Genomic DNA, 21,504 nt, shown 5'->3' with positions numbered 1-21,504 from the left:
TTTATGGGACAGGCAGACAGACAGTACAACTCAGTTATACATGTTTGTGGGACAGATAGACAGACAGACAGTACAACTCAGTATTACATGTTTGTGGGACAGACAGACATATGGACAGTACAACTCAGTATTACATGTTTGTGGGACAGACAGACAGTACAACTCAGTTATACATGTTTATGGGACAGGCAGACAGACAGTACAACTCAGTTATACATGTTTATGGGACAGGCAGACAGACAGTACAACTCAGTTATACATGTTTGTGGGACAGGCGGACAGTACAACTCAGTATTACATGTTTGTGGGACAGACAGACAGATGGACAGTACAACTCAGTATTACATGTTTGTGGGACAGGCAGACAGTACAACTCAGTATTACATGTTTGTGGGACAGACAGCAGGCAGACAGACAGTACAACTCAGTTATACATGTTTGGGACAGACAGACAGTCTGGACAATACAACTCAATATAACATTTGTATTGTGGAGTATTAGTATGCATAATTGATAACATTTTCGATTGATGTGTCATTCTTATTTCTGCTCTTACGTTTCTTAATGTACAATGTCTAATATTCATACAATGTCATAACAGCATTCAGTTTGACAGGAAGTATAATCATTCAGTAAAATAAAATTGTAGCAAGTATGCATATATTATAACCTCATTAATGTATTCCAATTTGATCATATAATGTGTGACACTGGTATTCAGTAAAACTCATTTCAGTCCTTAGAGTAATAAAAGATCGAACAGTGTGCATAGCACTAAAAATGTCATCCGGGACATTCGACTGTGCCTCGACGAAACGTCGCAATTGTCCACGTTTTTGACTTGGTGAGGCCGATTACGAATACTGAGTAATGATATCATCGGTGTGTTAAAGAATAGTACTTAAAGTCCTTGCAGGGATATCAAAATTATTTGCGATGTCTTTCTTTGATTTTTCCCTTCTCCTACAGCTGTCACTATCATAAATTCCGTCTCCATCGTTAAAGCCTTACGCTTTCTCGACGGCTACGCCGATCTACACCTGACACGACACAGTCAAAGACATATATACAACCAGACACTGATTAGTACTCATTCAATTTATTTCATATACATGAAAAACGTGTACCTGCAAAAACGTACCTGTTATGTACTTCCGTATGTGAGCTTACCTGTAAACACACAAATAAATCCCCTTGGGGAGTCCCGGCAAGCTGGCCGTGACCTTCGACGGCTGTGTAAACAAACCCTGTACAGGTAATTAGTCTACGGGTGATTGGCGATTCGTTATGTGAGTGCTTATTTACTAAGACAGAGAGATGAAGGGACTCAAGAATTAGTTCGTTATGAACAAAAATTCGTTATATAAATTTCGCTATACAAGTGGCTACATTACTAATATTATATAGTGCTACTGTCGGGGGTTAATTTCTATTTCGTTATACGTGAAAATTCATCCTAACCGAGTTCGTTATATTCTAGTTTTACTGTATAGTGCATGGAACAGAGAGGCTGCCTGGTGTGATACTGCAGTAGGGGGTGAGACCTTGGGAACTCCTCCAGAAGTTAAATACCAGTGATGGTTATGAGAGTTTAGCATGTATTACAGATAGAATGATGCCACATCTGTGGCAGACAGAGACCTGGAACCTACAGTGTCAGAGAATGGCATCCATTGCACATGTACCTATAGTAGACTTGTACCTTCAGAATGTACCTAGTACAGGCCTGAACCTTCAGGATGTACCTAGTACAGGCTTGAACCTTCAGGATGTACCTAGTACAGGCTTGAACCTTCAGGATGTACCTAGTACAGGCTTGAACCTTCAGTATGTACCCGGTACAGGCTTGAACCTTCAGGATGTACCCGGTACAGGCTTGAACCTTCAGGATGTACCCGGTACAGGCTTGAACCTTCAGGATGTACCTAGTACAGGCTTGAACCTTCAGGATGTACCTAGTACAGGCTTGAACCTTCAGGATGTACCTAGTACAGGCTTGAACCTTCAGGATGTACCCAGTACAGGCTTGAACCTTCAGGATGTACCCAGTACAGGCTTGAACCTTCAGGATGTACCCAGTACAGGCTTGAACCTTCAGGATGTACCCAGTACAGGCTTGAACCTTCAGGATGTACCCAGTACAGGCTTGAACCTTCAGGATGTACCCAGTACAGGCTTGAACCTTCAGGATGTACCTAGTACAGGCTTGAACCTTCAGGATGTACCCAGTACAGGCTTGAACCTTCAGGATGTACCCAGTACAGGCTTGAACCTTCAGGATGTACCTGGCACAGGCTTGAACCTTCAGGATGTATACCTAATAGATGTTAGGTCACTTAAACTCCACATTTACCCTTGTAATCTGTATGATACATGTTAGGTCATTAAAACTCCACATTTACATATATAATCTGTATAAAACATGTAGGTCATTAAAACTCCACATTTACACATATCACCTGTGTTTTAAGTTATCCTTTTGTCTATGGTTAATACAGGTTGTATTGTGATAGGGCCTGATCTGATCAGGAATTAATCAATAGATGTAGACTGTTTTCAATCATGTAATCTCTCTTAAACAAACTTTCTTTTTTTCATCAAAAAGATTGTAATTGTGTTAATTTACAAATTTCCTTGTGTGCATGTGCACTTCATCACTAGGATATTAAAACAAAGGAGATTGCATCTGGATGTGTTCTGTTCAGTAAAGCCATGAAAGTGGACCCACAGATAAACTCTCTGCGCGATTTCCTTTCATAACAGCTATCTTGTACTAATTATCTGACTTTCTTTGAAATATCTATCTCGGCATAAACAGCCTTCTTGTCAGATATAACCTTGGAAGCTCTTCTGGCAGGAAAAAAACAGGATCCACCAGCATTTAATATCAGTATCCAAACAAAGATGACCCATAATTTCTCTGTTAAACATTTCTAGTTTAGTCTCACCCAAACATACTTCCCTGTCTCACCTGTACAGTGTGACCGACATAAATAAAACATTTTCACTTTTTCACTATGTATAAATTGAGCTGAATGTATCTACCTTCTCCCTCATAACTAAAACGCTGTATAATGATGAGCGATCGCCATGGGACATCACTGAATTCCACACTGACCTTAATACTTAAATAATCACTTCAAAATAATGAGATGTGTAACAAGGAGTATATTATATGATCACCTATAGAGATACAACAGGTATTATTATACATTCCAACCATGTTTACATTGGTAGATTTGTGTTTATAAGGATTGACATGATCAGAAATAACAAAATTTTTGGACATGTTCCTATCGTCAGATAAATACATTTTGATATTCTGTATTGTCAGATAGATTGTATATATTTTGAGATGTTGTATTGTCAGATAGATGTATATATGTTTTTTTTATCAGACATGGTACAGTAACGAGAGGCCCATGGGCCTTAACGGTCACCTGAGTTTTTATATATTTTGGAAGATTTGATTTCTGTGACTTGAATTTGCCCAATATCAGGTCTCTGGGCCTATTGCTTAGAGAGAAGATTTTGTTTCAAGATTTTAGCATATTCGACCCCTGTGACATTGAATAAGGTCAAGGTCATTAATTTGATTAGTCTTGATAGCCCTTCATCCCAGAATGCTACAGGCCCAATATCAGGTTTCTAGGCCTCTTGGTTTGTGAGAAGAAGTTGTTTAAAGATTTTAGCATATTTGACCCCTGTGACATTGAATGAAGGTCAAGTTCTTATTATAGTGTTCTATTGTAATTAAAGATTCCATTACACAGGTCAACATACTGCTGACATCAGCATCTTGTTGGTTATATCACTTATCTCATAAGCATTATACAACCTAAATATCAATAAATTTTGATAAAAGTTAATTTTAGCCTCCATAATTGAACTTAGTTTGACAGTACCCAGTAATAACAATATACAGTGGAACCTCTATAAACCGAACATGCATGGGACATGACTATTTGTTCGGTTTATAGAGGGTTCGGTTTGGAGAAGTTGATCGAAAAATGACCGGTCAAATTCCGGATATAATTGGTTGGACGATGTTTTATTAGAATGCACCCGATTCCAAAACGGCACGTACATACTTAGACAATTTGGATTGTCTGAATAATATGCATATTATGAAAGTTAATCAATGTTTATATTGCAGAATATATAAGAAAGGCAAATGACTATAACAATAGTTTTAAACAGTATTTTCACATGTACAACTACACTTTACGATCGGCCTACATTTTGTTACATCCGGTGAAGCCTCGTCATGTGGATGGGGCCAATAGTCCGATACAGAATATTTTACACATCAAATAATATTAAAGGGTGTGAAGACGTTTTGTTTCAATATCAATTACAATTGATCAGATGATACTGGTCGTATTTCCGACATCGCTGTTGTCTAAAAAAAACATCACGGGCTTCTTTACGAAAACAACCCCTTTTGGGCCTCATTTAAATTAAATGCGAAACTCAGGCTTCTAGCTCTACTTGCATTGAGAATATAAACGAACCGAAGCGCTTCAATGAAGTGTGGCATTGTTTCATAATTGTCGTGTTGATTATACACTAGGCCTTCCGTCATAATGCCCCCTTGGGGTATATATTGGATACCTGTACAAATCACCTACGTAGGTCCCGAGACAATAAGGCTTCACACAATACCCGTCACAGTTGTTGTTTCACGGTTGACTGGCCTGACCTCGTGTCATAATCGCCCAGGTAAGGCCGGTTTTCAGAAGTAATTTTTGGTATATTTTAACAGGAACCGGACACAAAATCAGTCCGGTGTTCGGAATTCAGAGGGATCGGTATTTGGAAGTTTTTTAATACTATAATAAAGAAGGACCAATTCCGTACAATGACAATTCGTTCGGTATTCAGAGGTGTTCGGTTTTTAGAAGGTTCGGTTTTCGGAAGTTGCACTGTATAAATGGTATAAAGATTGGGCCCATTACTAAAGAGTGACTGGTCACTAGTGTACACAGGTAGAATAGATAAAATATCACATGTACTGCAAATAATATCTTTTGCAAAATTCTTAAATAAAACATGGCCTTTTAATTCTGGTCTTTTTTTCTGTGAATTATAGCGTTATCAGCGATAAAGGACTGCTGTAAAATAGGGAACAATTTATAATTTCAAGGCAGTTACACTTCCCAACTCACAGCAATGTCTAGACAGAAATAATTGGAAGTAATTTGTGTTCCGATGTATAGTCCAATAAGGGTATATGCTAGAGCTATATACCTCAGGACACTACAACAATATATACTGGACACTACCTATATTGTCATAGCTATATACCTGGACACTACAGCAATATATACTGACACTACCTATATTGTCATAGCTATATACCTGGACACTACCTATATTGTCAAAGCTATATACCTGGACACTACCTATACTGTCATAGCTATATACTGGACACTACCTACACTGTCATAGCTATATACTGGACATTACCTACACTGTCATAGCTATATACCTGGACACTACCTATATTGACACGGCAATATATACTGGACACTATACCTATACTGTCATAGCTATATACCTGGACACTACAGCAATATATACTGGACACTACCTATACTGTCATAGCTATATACCTTAACACTCTATAGTTATACTGATGTACAGTCCAATAAGGGTATGTTAGAGAGCTGTTTAGCTATAGACCTGAACACTCTATAGTTATACCGATGTACAGTACAATAAGGGTATATATATATAATAGAGAGCTGTCGTAGCTATATACCTAGACACTATCTGTAGAGTACCTGTAACACACAGGTAACCAGACAGAGACAGCCCGGGGACACCTCTAATGACTCATCATCATCCATCTTATTTATTCAAGTAGAAAGCTTGATTTTAAATTTAAATCTTTTTCCATGATGTGATTTTCACTACAGATTAAATACAAATGACCTACGTTCTATCAAAATAGACTTAAAATCAAACTGATTCAGCTATCCATTAAAGGCAGTGAAGATCTATCTTAAGTGACCGACCTAATGACAAACAAACAAGTATGCTATCAGCAATGAGATAAAATCTCATACAATAATAATAACAGAGACAAATTCAATAGTTCACCGACATCAAACTCTTACACCTGTGACCATATTACATCACATACCCTAACAGAAAAAACTTTTTTTCATTAAATGTCAACAATTATTAATTTTAAAAATGGAACAAATCTAAGGAATTTCCCATAAATGGTTTGATTTTGTTTCCAGAGCTTTGTAACATCACAGAGGTTTGGTGACACTGTTTGTAAACATGAGTTATATGGTGTCTTTATGTCGTCATGTCTGAATAGGTTTGTCTATTTTATTATGATCATTTAAAAGCTATCATCTCAGGTCTGCTTTAAGCTACATACAAAATGAACAGAAAAAAAAGGCTGAGATGTGAAGCCACCCAGAACAACAACATCACCAGAGGAACACCCGAGTATCAGCCAGTATAAACATGTAATGTGATATATTGAAATTTAACAAATAAGAATTTTATAGGACGCCTTGGAAGAATGTTTAATTGATCACAACCATAAATCCAGTGAGAATCTTAACAATTTGCAATATCATCACAATTATAAAAAACATTTTTACATGGTGAAAGAAGATGTAGGTTACATGCATTAACACCTACTATGTACATGTGGTAATCCTACTCTCTAGTGTAACAAGTTTCCTCTGTCAGTGTTGGAGGAGAACTAGAAGCATCAGTTATAGATCTAGGTAAAGTTATATCTTGTACCACACAATTCAGTAAACTAGTCTGGTGGGGATTGAACTAGGCTGGCCACCAGACCCTACGTTTTTTTGTTAAGCATTACCAAGCTAATGTCTAACACTAGATTATCTGCCCCTTGTTTTGAAACCTAGAATCAGACATGTCCTAGGGTCCAAAATTTATTTAACCTATAACCCTGGTTACAGTTTGCTGTAGGGATTCAAACCAAGAACGTGACTGTTTTTATGATAATTAATTCTGACATGACAATTATAACATGTTACAGGGATATACGATAAGGACATAGTGTATGTCTGGTGTTCTAGCCCTCAGGTCTGCTGTGATTGTATCTATATAGTACAGCCAGCAGGTACAAACAATACCACTAACAACTATCATATGTCTTCAAACAGTAAAACACTTCAAAATATCACTATGCAGTGGTATCCCAGTCTTTCTACACCACATTACTCTGTTTATAAATACTAACAATGTTTGTAGCAAAATAGGAAAATTCTGACTACTTGTGCCATGGGACAAGTAGCACTTCACATTTTTGTTCATGCCTTCTAATCATAACCCATAACCCAGATATGTATATATATAATCCACTCAAGTTGTAAGAATCTGACATTACAAATGTCTAGAATTAGTATTCAGCGTATAAACTAATTTTAACAGGAGGAAGGGACCCCAGTGTTGTATTTTGCTGGAATTCAGAACAGAATATAAACACAGACAAGATTGATTGACAGTCTTCGTATTGTCTGTGTTATCAAGTGTGACCTTAAAGACCTACACAATGCATTCCATCTCAAAGATTGTAACTTCGAGATCAGTCAACACAAGGGCTATGATATTTTAGGATCTAAATGTATGGTTGGTCTCACTAAGATAGTACACAGTGTATATATATATACCATAATCCTTACATGGTGGAAGGAGCTCAGAACATGTCCAGGTATGTGACTGGAGACAATGCTATAATTACAGGGAGAACAACAGGTTGGCTGGATATATTGGCCACCCCTGTGAAGACCTGTATTATAAGTGTCTGTAAGGAATGGCCTAATCTGTATGTCTATCAGGGTAATGATTGTGTTATACAATGTACACAATCTATACATCTGCCCACAAATATAGCTCAGAGTGTAAAGACACGAGGATAGCTCAGAGTGTAAAGACACGAGGACACCTTCAACATTCACCTGTAGGCCCATACCTGTGAACCACAATTGGATGGTGCTGACTTGTGTTCTTTACCAACACAAACTCTGATTAGGTCCATCTGTTGGCTAAAAGCATGCCAGCCTAATACACACTAACAGTAGAGCATTTGTAATGAATATTTTCTTGTTTTTGTTGGATCAGGTTGAATTTGAGCGTAAGTTTAGATACAGGCGAGGAGATGTTGTTCCGTATGTTCTTCACATGCTTTTTTGCTTGGTTTACACATTAACTAAGAGCATATGTCTAACCACTCAACAATCCTCCTGACCCCTCCCCCTACAGAAAATATTTACTACACTTTATCCAGGTCATTACTACAGAAAACAGCCAATAACTAATTCCTTGATCTTTCACAAATAGTTATACCTGTCTGCTAACAAAAGAAAGCTAATTCGACCAATGATAGACAAGAGACTCTGATGTGGTTTCACTCACTTTAGATGTTCTTTAAATATAGCCTCTCCTGACTTTTGGTACTCAGAAATGTACAGATTAAAAAATATCTTTAAATATTTCATAACAAACAGTTACAGAGAAAATAAACTTCACATATTGGTTTTACAATTTCAGAAGAGAATTCAGTGAGATACCTAAACATGAATAATATATTTCCCAAATGTCTAATATCTGCAGAACATGGGGTCTGTTAGGGCTGGACTATTGAGTCTGTACAATAAGGACCATGTACAGTATATTGGCTGGGCCATGATGCCTGTACAGGATATTGGCTGGGCCATGCTGCCTGTACAGGATATTGGCTGGGCCGGGGCGCCATGATGCCTGTACAGTATCTTGGCTGGGCCATGATGCCCTGTACAAGATATTGGCTGGGCCATGATGCCTGTACAGGATATTGGCTGGGCCATGATGCCTGCACAGGATATTGGCTGGGCCATGATGCCTGTAAAGGATATTGGCTGGGCCATGATGCCTGTACAGTATGTTGGCTGGGCCACGACACCTGCACAGGATATTGGCTGGGCCATGATGCCTGCACAGGATATTGGCTGGGCCATGATGCCTGTACAGTATGTTGGCTGGGCCATGACACCTGCACAGGCTATTGGCTGGGCCATGATGCATGTACAGGATATTGGCTGGGCCATGATGCCTGTACAGGATATGGGCTGGGCCATGATGTCTATAGTATACAGTATATGGGCTGGCCCATGGTGTCTATAGTGTACAGTATGGGCTGGCCCATGGTGTCTATAGTGTACAGTATGGGCTGGGCCATGGTGTCTATAGTGTACAGTATATGGGCTGGCCCATGGCGTCTATAGTGTACAGTATGGGCTAGTCCATGAGTCCCAAATATTTTACAATCCTGTCAATGTTTAGTGCCCACTCAACATGATGACATAAAGAGTGGTGAATAGTGAGAGCCATTTCCCATTGGGAGCTGTGTAAACATTAAATATAAGAAGGAAAATAAACACAAGTGTTAACAGGTATTAGTGTGTATAAGCTGTATACCCCATGTCAGTAGTATAAACAAGCAGAAATCAACTCAATATCTCACTTTTTGATCAAGAACGATCACCAATGAATCTGTGCTTTTTGGATTGTACACTGTTTATACTGCAGCAATTTAGACACATTCGCAAGAAAAGTGAACATCTACACCTGTCAATACAGGATTTCTATGACAAGATCACCATGGTGACCTATCAACTGAAATAAAGTTAAATTATCAACTTATATTAATGCTGGCCTGGATGGAAGTGAGAGGGGTCTTAACTGTGGGAGAAAACCTTTGGGGTCGGGCAGGGCGCGTGTGTTATCACTGCCTCCTGATTTGTGATCACCCATGACCTCTTTCATGACTACTGCCCTGAGATCATATCCAGAAGTGATATAAATAATGGTGACAGGAAAATGGTGACATTCTTAATCAATTTCAGTAAATTGTCTCCAACATCCTAATGCTGACTGTACATACCTAACAGGATGCTGACCAAGTGTACCTAACCAATGTCAGTAAAATGTGTCCTTTTTATGTTTCGATATCAGAGAATAGTGACCAGTACTTATTTACGTCCTGATATCACAGAATAGTGACCAGTACCTAACCAACGTCAGTAAAATGTCTCCTTTTTATGTCCCAATATCACAGAATAGTGACCAGTACTTATTTATGTCCTGATATCAGAGAATAGTGACCAGTACTTATTTATGTCCCAATATCACAGAATAGTGACCAGTACTTATTTATGTCCCGATATCACAGAATGGTGACCAGTACCTAGCCAATGTCAGTAAAATGTCTCCTTTTTGGCATCCTGATATCACAGAATGATGACCTTGGGTACCTTACCAATGTCAGTTAAACATCTCCCTTACATACCATTATCGCAGAACATCAAGGTGACCAGTATTTAACTATTGTCAGTATTTTAGTTACAGTATCTTGTATCTTACATGATCTACAATAATTGGCTTGTCCCATCAAATGTTTTTCCAAAGCTTTTGTTCTTAGAAATGTTCAATAGAGTACACAGTTATTCCATTACACTGAAGTCCTAATTCAAGTAAGCCTTCCTCTCTAAGGAAAGTGATGTATTCCAATTAAAAAATCAAAAGCAGCCGAGTACCTAACCTGCTACAGATGTTCTGTCTTACCAGTTATTTTGGTCGCTGACACCATTCTCTCCACATTTTGTGTAATTAGTTTTGTCACTGGTGTCTGAGACTACCACAGTAAAACATAAGGTAACAGACAGAGCGGTACATCCCCGTTCTAACCTCATCAGCTCACAACTAAGCAGTTCTGAATATTTCTGTGAAATAGGCCTGATTCTAAGTATTGATACTGCCTAGAAAATGACCAGTTTTCCTGACATATTGGCTACTGGAGAATCTCTATAAATATTTCAACAGATCAAGTAAAACCATAACATAATAGCACAGTCACATTAACATCTGTTTCTCTCCATCATCCTGAGGTCTACTCGTGCAACGCACATGCATTACATGGTCCACCAACAGTGGGAGATGATGCTGACTGAAGTGCTCTTTGGCAAACAGATGTGTTGATGTGCTGGTGAAACTCTAGAAAACCCTTCATTAGAAAACACAAGTCTACCAGGTAGATCTGTGTGAGATTTGGTCTGGTCGACACAAAAAGGATCGTCAGAAATCAGTCTAAAATATAGATTAAATAGTCCTGGGTGGGAAAACAATAGAATCTAGCTTTTACCCCTACGTAAGATATCCTACATGACAGGCATTTCTCACATACTTTACAGAATGATCCCTTTTATGCTAGGAAAAAGATCATTCTTTTAAACACCTTGACCAAGAGATCTGGTTTTTACTAGCTATACGGAAAAGGCTAAATACTATACAGAAAAGGCTAAATACTATACAGAAAAGGCTAAATACTATACGGAAAAGGCTAAATACTATACAGAAAAGGCTAAATACTATACAGAAAAGGCTAAATACTATACAGAAAAGGCTAAGGCTAAATACTATACAGAAAAGATTCTTTCTCACATACTGAGAGATCCCTTTTTGCTAGCTATACAGAAGTGACCATTCTTTCTCAAACTTTATAAGCTTTATAGCTGCCACGGTAGCCCCAGACAATCATTATCTTTCCACTCATTTATTTCCATTAATTTTTATCACACTGGTACTAATATACTGTATCTGTTCTAAATCCCTCCTGTGGAGGGGGCACATATGATGCTCTGTCTGATTTTAATCCTCTGTGGGGAGGGGGTCACATGATACAGCAATGATAGAGCATCATTTCACACATTATCTTATCTCCAGTAGAAATATCTTTAAGAAATTGATTGTAATTACAGAAATATTACAAACTGACAGTGATGATATGAAGACATGAGTAAGTAGAAGGATTGGCGATGTGGTGAACCTCCAACTACAGTCATCATTATTGTCTGACTTCTATGTATCATTGATCTATTGCTCACCAATATCACCTCAGACTCCTCTGACTGCTTACATCATCTCAGCCCCAGCCCCTCCTTCCATTGATATCATCTCAGACCCAGCCCCTCCTTCCATTGATATCATCTCAGCCCCAGCCCCTCCTTCCATTGATGTCATCTCAGCCCCACCCCTCCCTCCATTGATATCATCTCAGCCCCACCCCTCCCTCCATTGATATCATCTCAGCCCTACCCCCTCCCTTTCATTGATATCATCTCAGCCCCACCCCTCCTTCCATTGATGTCATCTCAGCCCCACCCCTCCCTCCATTGATATCATCTCAGCCCTACCCCCTCCCTTTCATTGATATCATCTCAGCCCCACCCCTCCTTCCATTGATGTCATCTCAGCCCCACCCCTCCTTCCACTGATATCATCTCAGCCCTACCCCCTCCCTCCATTGATATCATCTCAGCCCTACTCCCTCCCTTCCACTGATATCATCTCAGCCCTACTCCCTCCCTTCCATTGATATCATCTCAGCCCTACCCCCTCCCTTTCATTGATATCATCTCAGCCCCACCCCTCCTTCCATTGATGTCATCTCAGCCCCACCCCTCCTTCCACTGATATCATCTCAGCCCTACCCCCTCCCTCCATTGATATCATCTCAGCCCTACTCCCTCCCTTCCACTGATATCATCTCAGCCCTACTCCCTCTCTTCCATTGACATCACTTCATCCCCTACCACCCCTCTCCTCCCTTCCACTGATACCCCTCAACACCTCTACTCTGATAGGCCCCACATATATAATTGTTATCCCCCATCCATACCATTCACTGACAAGTCCACCTCCCCACCACCACTGAATCATTCCATTTCTTAGTTATCACTTTACCCTGTATGTAGGGACTTCTGTTTACTTTCACATTCATGTAAAACTGTAACAATCCAATCATACATATCTATATAGACCAACGCCCAATGAATTTAATACTACAGAACCTGAATTATGTACATAGAAGGGTTGTAGTAGCAAGGTGTAAACCACAATGTATGATATCCGACTTCACTTTACCAGTACAAAATAAACTAGTGAAGTCGTGATCTTGTCCATACATTATAAATCTACTATATTTAATCCATTTTTCACCGTCATTTATAATCATTAACAAAGAGGACATTTCCTCCAGAGAATCCCCTAAATGTCTGCCAGAAGCATGGCCTTCACATCATGTGTTTTATTGTGAATCCTGACATGGACATTGCGTAATTTCTGACTGACGCGCAATTTGACATGAAAACCTTGGTGATTACCTGCAGTAGTCAGACTACATGTATTACATCATTGTAACGCACAGCAATTTAAACAAACATGCATAGTGTACATGTGAAGTATTTGTGTAGGAAGTCTTACCCTGCCGTGTAGGCTACTGTCCCAGAGTGAGGGTCACACGCAAACGAAGCATTACTGGCAGAGGTTAAACCTAGTACCCTCTCAAGGCTCACCTGGAAACAAAAACAAGTACATCAATTGATGATTTATTTTATACATAATACAAAACTACAGAAACAAATTCATACTTTTTTGGATAGCATGACATACATCAAATCTACACATTCCCAAGTATGAACCACATTTAGCTGACAATAAGCTTTAATTCCATGCCTACTAATCAGCCTACCTGTATGTATTGCTTTTAATAACTTCTTACCAACATATGTATAATTGTTATGTGTTGGTGCCCTTGGCCCCTTAAGGGGCTGCGATGGCCAAGTGGGTAAGGTTTCCCGACACTTTATCACTAGCCCCCGGCCCCACCTCTGGGTTGGGAGTTCGAAACCCATGTAGGGCAGTTGCCTGGTACTGACCGTAGGCCAGTGGTTTTTCTCTGGGTACTCTGGCTTTCCTCCACCTCCAAAACATTAAACGACCCTGGCTGTTAATAGGACATTAAACAAAAAATAAACCAAAAATGGCTTATTACAGGGTAATTATATACGTATGGTATGCAAACGAACTGACTTTATATAGAGTATTTCTGGAAAAAATATACATATCCCTGTGATGTATAAATAAGAAAATTTTATACACTGAATTACAATTAATTATTCCATTCTGAAGTAAATTTCAGTAGGACTTGAGCCATCTGTCAATACAGATCAGCCTCAGCAGCCTGTCTGAGCTTTGTCCAGGGTTAAAGGTCAAACCAGGTGTATCATATAATTATTGTTGCTGTTTATATTGATTTTCTGTGACCTTCTATATTTACATGACCATACCATGTCACTCCTGCATTCTTCTGTAACAAATGTACATCATGGTAGAAAATCCCTTTCCAATCAATCCAACTTTTCTATTTATTTAAAGAGTCTGTTACTTTTCACCTGTACATGTATCTAGATATTTTATAATGCTGTACGAGAAGATATTTAGTTTTGAGCTACAATAAGCCATCCACACAGCTTGGTTTGCATGCTTCTTTATCAATATCCACTTTTTTTGTATGATAGGTTTTAAATCTGTAATGCACCACTAAAGCTGTTACCTGATGCTACCTGGTGCATATATATATCTATAGCACAAATTACAGGCTAATAACACTACCTCACGGTCTAATACCGTAAACATTCTAAAACTTCCACATTTATTATGCAGTTTAACAGTTATTACACCAGGATGAATGGTGGGTAGTATCTCCATCTGGCTACCTCATTGTTTAAACTGGAGGAACTAGACAAAAGAATTGTGTAAAATAGAGGCATTAAAGAGGGAATCTTTATTGATTCTGTACGACCCACATCTCTTTTGTGATTCCTAAGTGCTGTAAACTGATGCTGGCGAGTGTGTACAATATTCTGAGGCCCCATCAACACAGCAAACCAGGCAAATCTTCCTTTACTACAGTCTCACATCAACTTTAGATGTTATTATCTTCATTTCTGCCTCAACATTGAAACAGCACTACAATATAATACATGACATCAAGGTACCTGCCATTAATATCAAAATCATTTTTCCTCAAAAATATTTGCAGAAAATGTTTTTAAATTTAATACGTGTCATAGATTTTACTTTGTGGTGAAACAAATTTTACTTTTTTCAATAAATTCCTGTGTCTCTTACATAAGGTTTATAGATTAAATGTCATGTTAACAACTTTTACGAGACAACTTTTCATGTCTGACCATTTAATAACAACACACCCTCAAGCGGTCCATATAGGTACAACATGATTTATTCATCCTTCATATTATAATACCATTTCCATAGTTGTTTGTGAAGTCAGTTCAGGCAAAGCTAATGTCATGCGGTTCATAAAATAATGAAATTTGATTCTGGTATAGTTAGTTGCTTGGACATTTATGAAAGGTGAATGATTATGTATGCGGTTTTTGAATGACATACCTCAATAAAGGAACAGATACATAGTTATATAGGGCACCTGTCAGTCCTAGCTGGGGAAAATGTATAGTTTTGTGATGGATCATTAAGTCTGGATGGAAAACTTGTAAAGCTCACAACATGCTGTTTAGATATTAGTGCTAGGTAGATACAGATGTTAATGTAAAACTACTGTGGAGATTTAAACTTTAATCAAGTTTTCTAAAACAATATGAACAATTAATCACCATAGAAAATATAAGATTTGTTGTCAAATGCAAAGGTGAAGGTCATTTGTTCATCTATCTATATTGATGAGACATGGCGTAGAAAACAGTTGACATGTCTAACTCTCAGGAAATCAGATACAGACGTACATATGACAATCAATGTGTTAAAACAGCTGACTTGACTAACTCTGAGACAATCTGATACATATGACAATATATGCAGATACATGTGTTAATATAGTACTGTTAACCCTTCATAAAGGCAAAATAAACATCTATGGTCTAAGTGTCCAGCGATATCAAATAAAATTACTCAAAGAAATCTTATATCTAGATAACTTTTGAATATAAATGTATTAATTCAGAAATCATTATGTTTTATGAAACAGTTACAAGACTAATATATCATTTCTTTCTCAAAGGTTTACCATTCTTAACAACCAGGGTTATATGAGGACATGTCTTGATTACTTACAAAATAAGTAATCATGTAAAAAAAACATGCTGAAATGTTAAACCTCCAGTTTGTATATCGAAGAGAACTACTATTATGTGGGACACCCATGGCCGACACATCAAAGTACAGCACACAGACAACAATCCTTCCATAAGCTGTCTGAAGCGGTCCAGATGTCCGCCTCTAGGGAACATACACAGGGACTACAATACTACAGTCTTTCTCACACACCCTGTGATGGTCCATCCCATGAAACTCATCTCAATCAAATCCTTTTTTACCTTCTATACATTCTGTACTTTATTACAGCTTCACAACCATTGGATACAGGTCAGTGACCTTGTACATATACAGACAGCCTTGTTCAACCATATATACAAGTCAGCCTTGTTCAACTATACAAACAGCCTTGTTCAACCATATATACAAGTCAGCCTTGTTCAACCATACAGACAGCCTTGTTCAACCATATATACAAGTCAGCCTTGTTCAACCATATATACAAGTCAGCCTTGTTCAACCATATATACAAGTCAGCCTTGTTCAACCATATATACAAGTCAGCCTTGTTCAACTACATGTCAGCCTTGTTTAACCATATATACTAGTCAGCCTTGTTTAACCATATATACAAGTCAGCCTTGTTCAACCATATATACAAGTCAGCCTTGTTTAACCATATATACTAGTCAGCCTTGTTTAACCATATATACTAGTCAGCCTTGTTTAACCATATATACATATTATTATTTAGCCTTGTACAACTACGGTAAACCTCCTGTTAGTTGGAACAAAATTAAATAAATATTGACGAACCAGTTTGAATTATTCGAAATTATGCTTCAGAAAATCAGCACGAGTTCGAACTATCCGAGTCTATATGGACGAAAATCTCGGCAGAGTAAAATCATTAGACACAAAGACATCCTTCGTAAATCTGATACGTAATAACGACGGCCTGAACAATGGCACATTAATAAATAAGTAAAATGATAGTATTTTATTGTATTCAATGTCAACTGATTGTTAAACGTTCTTCCTTTCTTCATAACTATGATGGTTATTGCGCGAAGCTGCTCGGGCAATGCGTAGTGGCCACAAAACAGTACAGTACACGTTTCATTTGTGACACAAAAGTTAAACATTTGTACAGTATAATCTCCGCATAGCTATATTTTTTATCTGAATCAGAAACTATCACTTTATTATTGTAATAAATGGTCTCTTTAATACATCGAAAGCATAGTCTACAAAACTTGTTGCGTTTACGAAAGCACCACTGTAAAAATAGGCGATATATGTCTGCACCAAAAAAAAAAAAGATGAGCCTTGTACAACTGAAGTTGCGATATATACAGGTTGTACAATCAGTCGGTACAAGTCAGTCTTCTCTTACCCCTGTCAATAGTGGGGGTTTTTTCATTATGAGTTTTATCATGTAATCACCATATTATCAGGGTATAATATGTTACAATCCATGACATAAATTGTATCATAGATACACATGCATTAACACTGATAGCAGATCTTGATCGCTGTTTCAAGATCTGCTGTTTTAGGTTTTCTAGGTTCCGTTGGTTCAATTGTCACTTAATTCAATTAACTTCTCAGCATCACTAGATAAAATAAAAGGAATCTTAAACTCAAATCTCGCATGAAATAAAACATCATGTAAGATTCTCTACTTTTCAAGTTTTAGGCTTGCTGACTACTTAAAGTGTTAGGTAAGTATGTGATCAGGCGTACAGACTGTCAACAGTCTAGGCAAAGTAGGATGCATGTACCTATGTAATTACTATGTAAATTTTATTGTAAAATCTCATGAATATTTTCCATTGCATTAAGGATATCCATCAACTTTCTGAAGGCCATAAAATCTAGAGCATATATACCATATATACTGTACCAGCTGAGGGACACTACAGGATGTAAACATACATTTATACTGTCGCTATATATAGTACAGGGGTCAGTTTGGGCTTTCTCTGGTCATTGTGTAGTCACAATTATGTTACTATCCTCAGAAGATGAAACTGATCAAACACCTAATTAGGCTAATGCAGTAGTTCTGATCAGGTGTTAATTAGTAATACACCTAATTAGGCTGATGTGATAAAAATAAGGTACTGGTCAGAATGTTGTACCGGTCACTATGGTCAGTAAGAGGACTATCCCCTGCCAGCTCTAAAGTCCCTCATTAAGGAATCTCTCCCCTCCCCATGTCTCCCATTAATCACTAATCTAACTGATTCCTACAGTGATTAATGACCATTTAAATCTCTCACATATTGCCCCTAACATTGTAGCACTGACTGGAGTACATATTACTGTACCTATATATACCTAATTAGGCTTTTAATGGAGCCGTTTACACCTGGATATTCCAACACTGTCCAATAAATACCTTTTATTGCACCTATATAATCCCATATACCTGAGTATTGTGTTCGCATGTTTTTACTGGAATCACTTTACCTATCCCCAATTAACTTTTAAAGGTACATAGAATTACAAATAATGTATACAAAGCGTGAACATGGGTTTATAAACAGATCAGGCATTTAATGTCTTATTACAAACTTACAAATCAGGTATTTGCTATGTCTCATTAACAAATGATCTTAGTTGCTATAAATCCATGTTATATCCTCACAGGACAATACACTAACAACTTCAAAGGAAGTGAGGCCCTATAAGGTTTACGATATCACCAGGTCATATATATATATATATCAGGTCGTGGACGTGATCGTACACCTGAGGCTGGCACACTACATACCGAAGATTCATGGGAAGCCTGTTGTTGTGACCTTCTCCTTTTAGGGGTAAATCCCTTAATCATGATATTTCCAAACACAAAAATCTCAGCTCTAAGTCCTCTGTGATGAATGGCTAATTAGAGCCACGGATCACCCTGTCTTTCACCACCGACATCCATGTACATGTGACACACCTGTACGTACCTGGGCAGGTTCACATGAGAGATGACTATACCACATCACCTGCGTGCAGCACACCTTGTAAGGAAGCCCCGGGCACTACCTATCGTGGACATCTAACATGGGTTATGTTTTATGTGTAAGCATTGTGTGTGTGACATACAGGAAGATCCTGATTTTCTGTTTCTATAGACAATCACAACACTGGAAAAGATTCTGGTCGACATGTTTTGTTCCTGGTTATAGAGCATGTCTAACAAATAATGGCTGCAGGCAATAAATCTAGATTTCAATCTTTACAGTAAGAAAGTTTACAAGGATGAAGCTGATTAGATATCTTGTATAACCTAGTCTACATTTTCCATATCACAGCTAAAATTGGAATTACACCTGAAAGATTCCTATCACACTGGATAACAATAAACAATGTATGATTATGATTGGAAGACTTGGGATGTATCAGTGACCCAAATTGTGAAATTAAGACAAAACAAACCTGAGAAAACCTCTATAAACATCAGAAATACGAAAAACCTCACTGAAGTATACATATTGTTACCAATAAATATATAGATCTATAACGTATATCACCCAATACCAAACAACAATATGAGGCTGTATGTCACAATTTTTGCTTACTATGTAAATTATCCCTTTGTTCCATTGATCCAGACAGTCCTAACAGACTGATGAGGATTTGACTGACCACAGTTTGATATGACCATTGTCCCCAAGGACCTACATCTAACCCAATGACCTTCCCAGCCAGTAGTATTGCTGTGTACAGTCAGCAATCATGTTATGACCATAGTGCTAGTCTATATAGCTAGCTATGGCAACTGATGTTGTCTTCGATGTTGATTTTACTGTGTCCTTATAATAAACACCAGTTCATTTGCAATCTTTTAAGAAGAAGTTTACAACAGATACAAGTCAGGCATAATACAGGATAAAGCTGACATGTTGGAATTGTGCACTAGTCTGAAGAACAAACCCTAGACTGGCAGCAGTGAAAGCCTTAGGGCTACCTAATGGCTACCACACACCAAGTACAGGACTAACCACTGCAGTGCTAAGAGCTTTGATCCCACATGTTTACTCCCCAAAGTCTTGTATCAATCACTCACCTAAAAACTTTAAAGAAATTGTGTTAAAATAAAATTCTTAAAAGAATAAATTCTAATGCAAAAATGGAAACAGCCTGTCCTTATACAACAGCTGATTCTCTCTATAGGACAATGGTCACTTCAGAGTGGATTTGGTTGAAGAATTATCAAATACATGTAGTCAGATGAGGTGGGATTTTAATACCAAATAGCCACAATCCTCTTGTCCTTACAAATTAACACCAGCATAACAACTCAGCTATAATGATGAAGTTTAAAGTTCATTTCTGACCATTACATGGGTTTGAGATATCCCAGTTCCCTAGAGTTGACATGCTGTTGGTTTTCACTGAATACGATACACATAAAAGAGTGGTAATGGATCTATCTGCCCAGAGCAGTCCACCAATAAAACACACCAGTATCTTCAAGCCATTCTATAATATCTTATAAATAAATATTTACACTAAAGTAGACCAGGGATTTGGACACTGAATAAACATTTATGAATCGCTGGTACCTTGCTGGATATGCCAGGAAACCCTACAGCGATAGTACATTCTAAATCAGGAGGACATCAAAAGGTCAATTCTCACTTTCTATCAGTAATATACATTCTTATGTTCAATATTAATATCCATTGCTTCACCGGACCCCTGTCTCAATCCCTACATACTAGCACTTCACCTTTAGAGCTTCATATTTAGGGTTTCACCTTCAGAGTTTCATAAATTACATATACCATATGTAACCCCCAGGATTTCTCCAGTTCACACTCAATAGTTCATTGCCTTCCATGTAATGTGTTAATTTAAAGTTTCATTGCATTAGACAAAGTCCACGAAGAAGAGCAACAAGAGTCTACTTATAATATTATGTATAAGTACCATATATCTATAGAACCTGTATAGCAGCTGTACCCATCTGATTACCACACTGGTAGATATCCTCATCATATCAAACTTAATCATAATGCAGGAATAATGCTTCACATCTTATCTGTTAATAGCAGCCCAATCTTCATACCATGTCTATATGTGTACACAATGAAACCTTTCAATTACATAGATTATATCTGTATGTAACCTGATCAGAAACTATAATATCAAGAAAACAACCAACAATATGTAAATGAGTAATACACATTTTTGGGTTCAGTTGAAAATAATTTCAGATTTGATCTGATGCTACCAAGCTACCTAGGGGCAGGGAATAGGATAACTTAAGTAAATATCCCATAAACATGCATCCCACATGCATCCCTTCTGACACAACACTTTCCTCCCATCTGACACCAATGCTCCTCCTTTCTAACGACAGACTCCCTTCCCTTCTGACAAAAACCTGCCCTTCTCCCACAAAAAACCCTTCCCCTACACAAAACCCTCCCCCCACACTAATCTCCCCTCCCTTCTGACACCAAACCCTCATCCCCTCCTACACCAAACTCCCCTCCCTTCTAAAAACCACACCTCCCTCAGACACCAAACCCTCATCCCCTCCTA

General features: G+C 38.0%; 1 protein-coding gene across 5 annotated transcripts in view; it reads right to left on the bottom strand.

Annotated features, from left to right (window-relative positions):
• The window catches only part of LOC117323848 (mitogen-activated protein kinase-binding protein 1-like), a 99,274-nt gene that overhangs the window by 68,471 nt on the left and 9,299 nt on the right, over positions 1 to 21,504 (bottom strand). For 4 of the 5 annotated variants that reach the window (XM_033879331.1, XM_033879335.1, XM_033879334.1 and 1 more), the window contains exon 2: positions 13,300 to 13,391. In XM_033879331.1, the coding sequence (XP_033735222.1) occupies positions 13,300 to 13,391 (92 nt within the window). Of the gene's footprint in view, positions 1 to 13,299; positions 13,392 to 18,733; positions 18,875 to 21,504 lie in introns of those variants that run through there. The other variant, XM_033879333.1, reaches the window with a different exon arrangement.

The sequence above is a fragment of the Pecten maximus genome, chromosome 3 (assembly GCF_902652985.1).
Source record: "Pecten maximus chromosome 3, xPecMax1.1, whole genome shotgun sequence".
Taxonomy (NCBI): domain Eukaryota; kingdom Metazoa; phylum Mollusca; class Bivalvia; order Pectinida; family Pectinidae; genus Pecten; species Pecten maximus.
The sequence above is the reverse complement of the archived record's forward strand: the minus strand, read 5'-3'. Positions and strand labels throughout refer to the sequence as shown.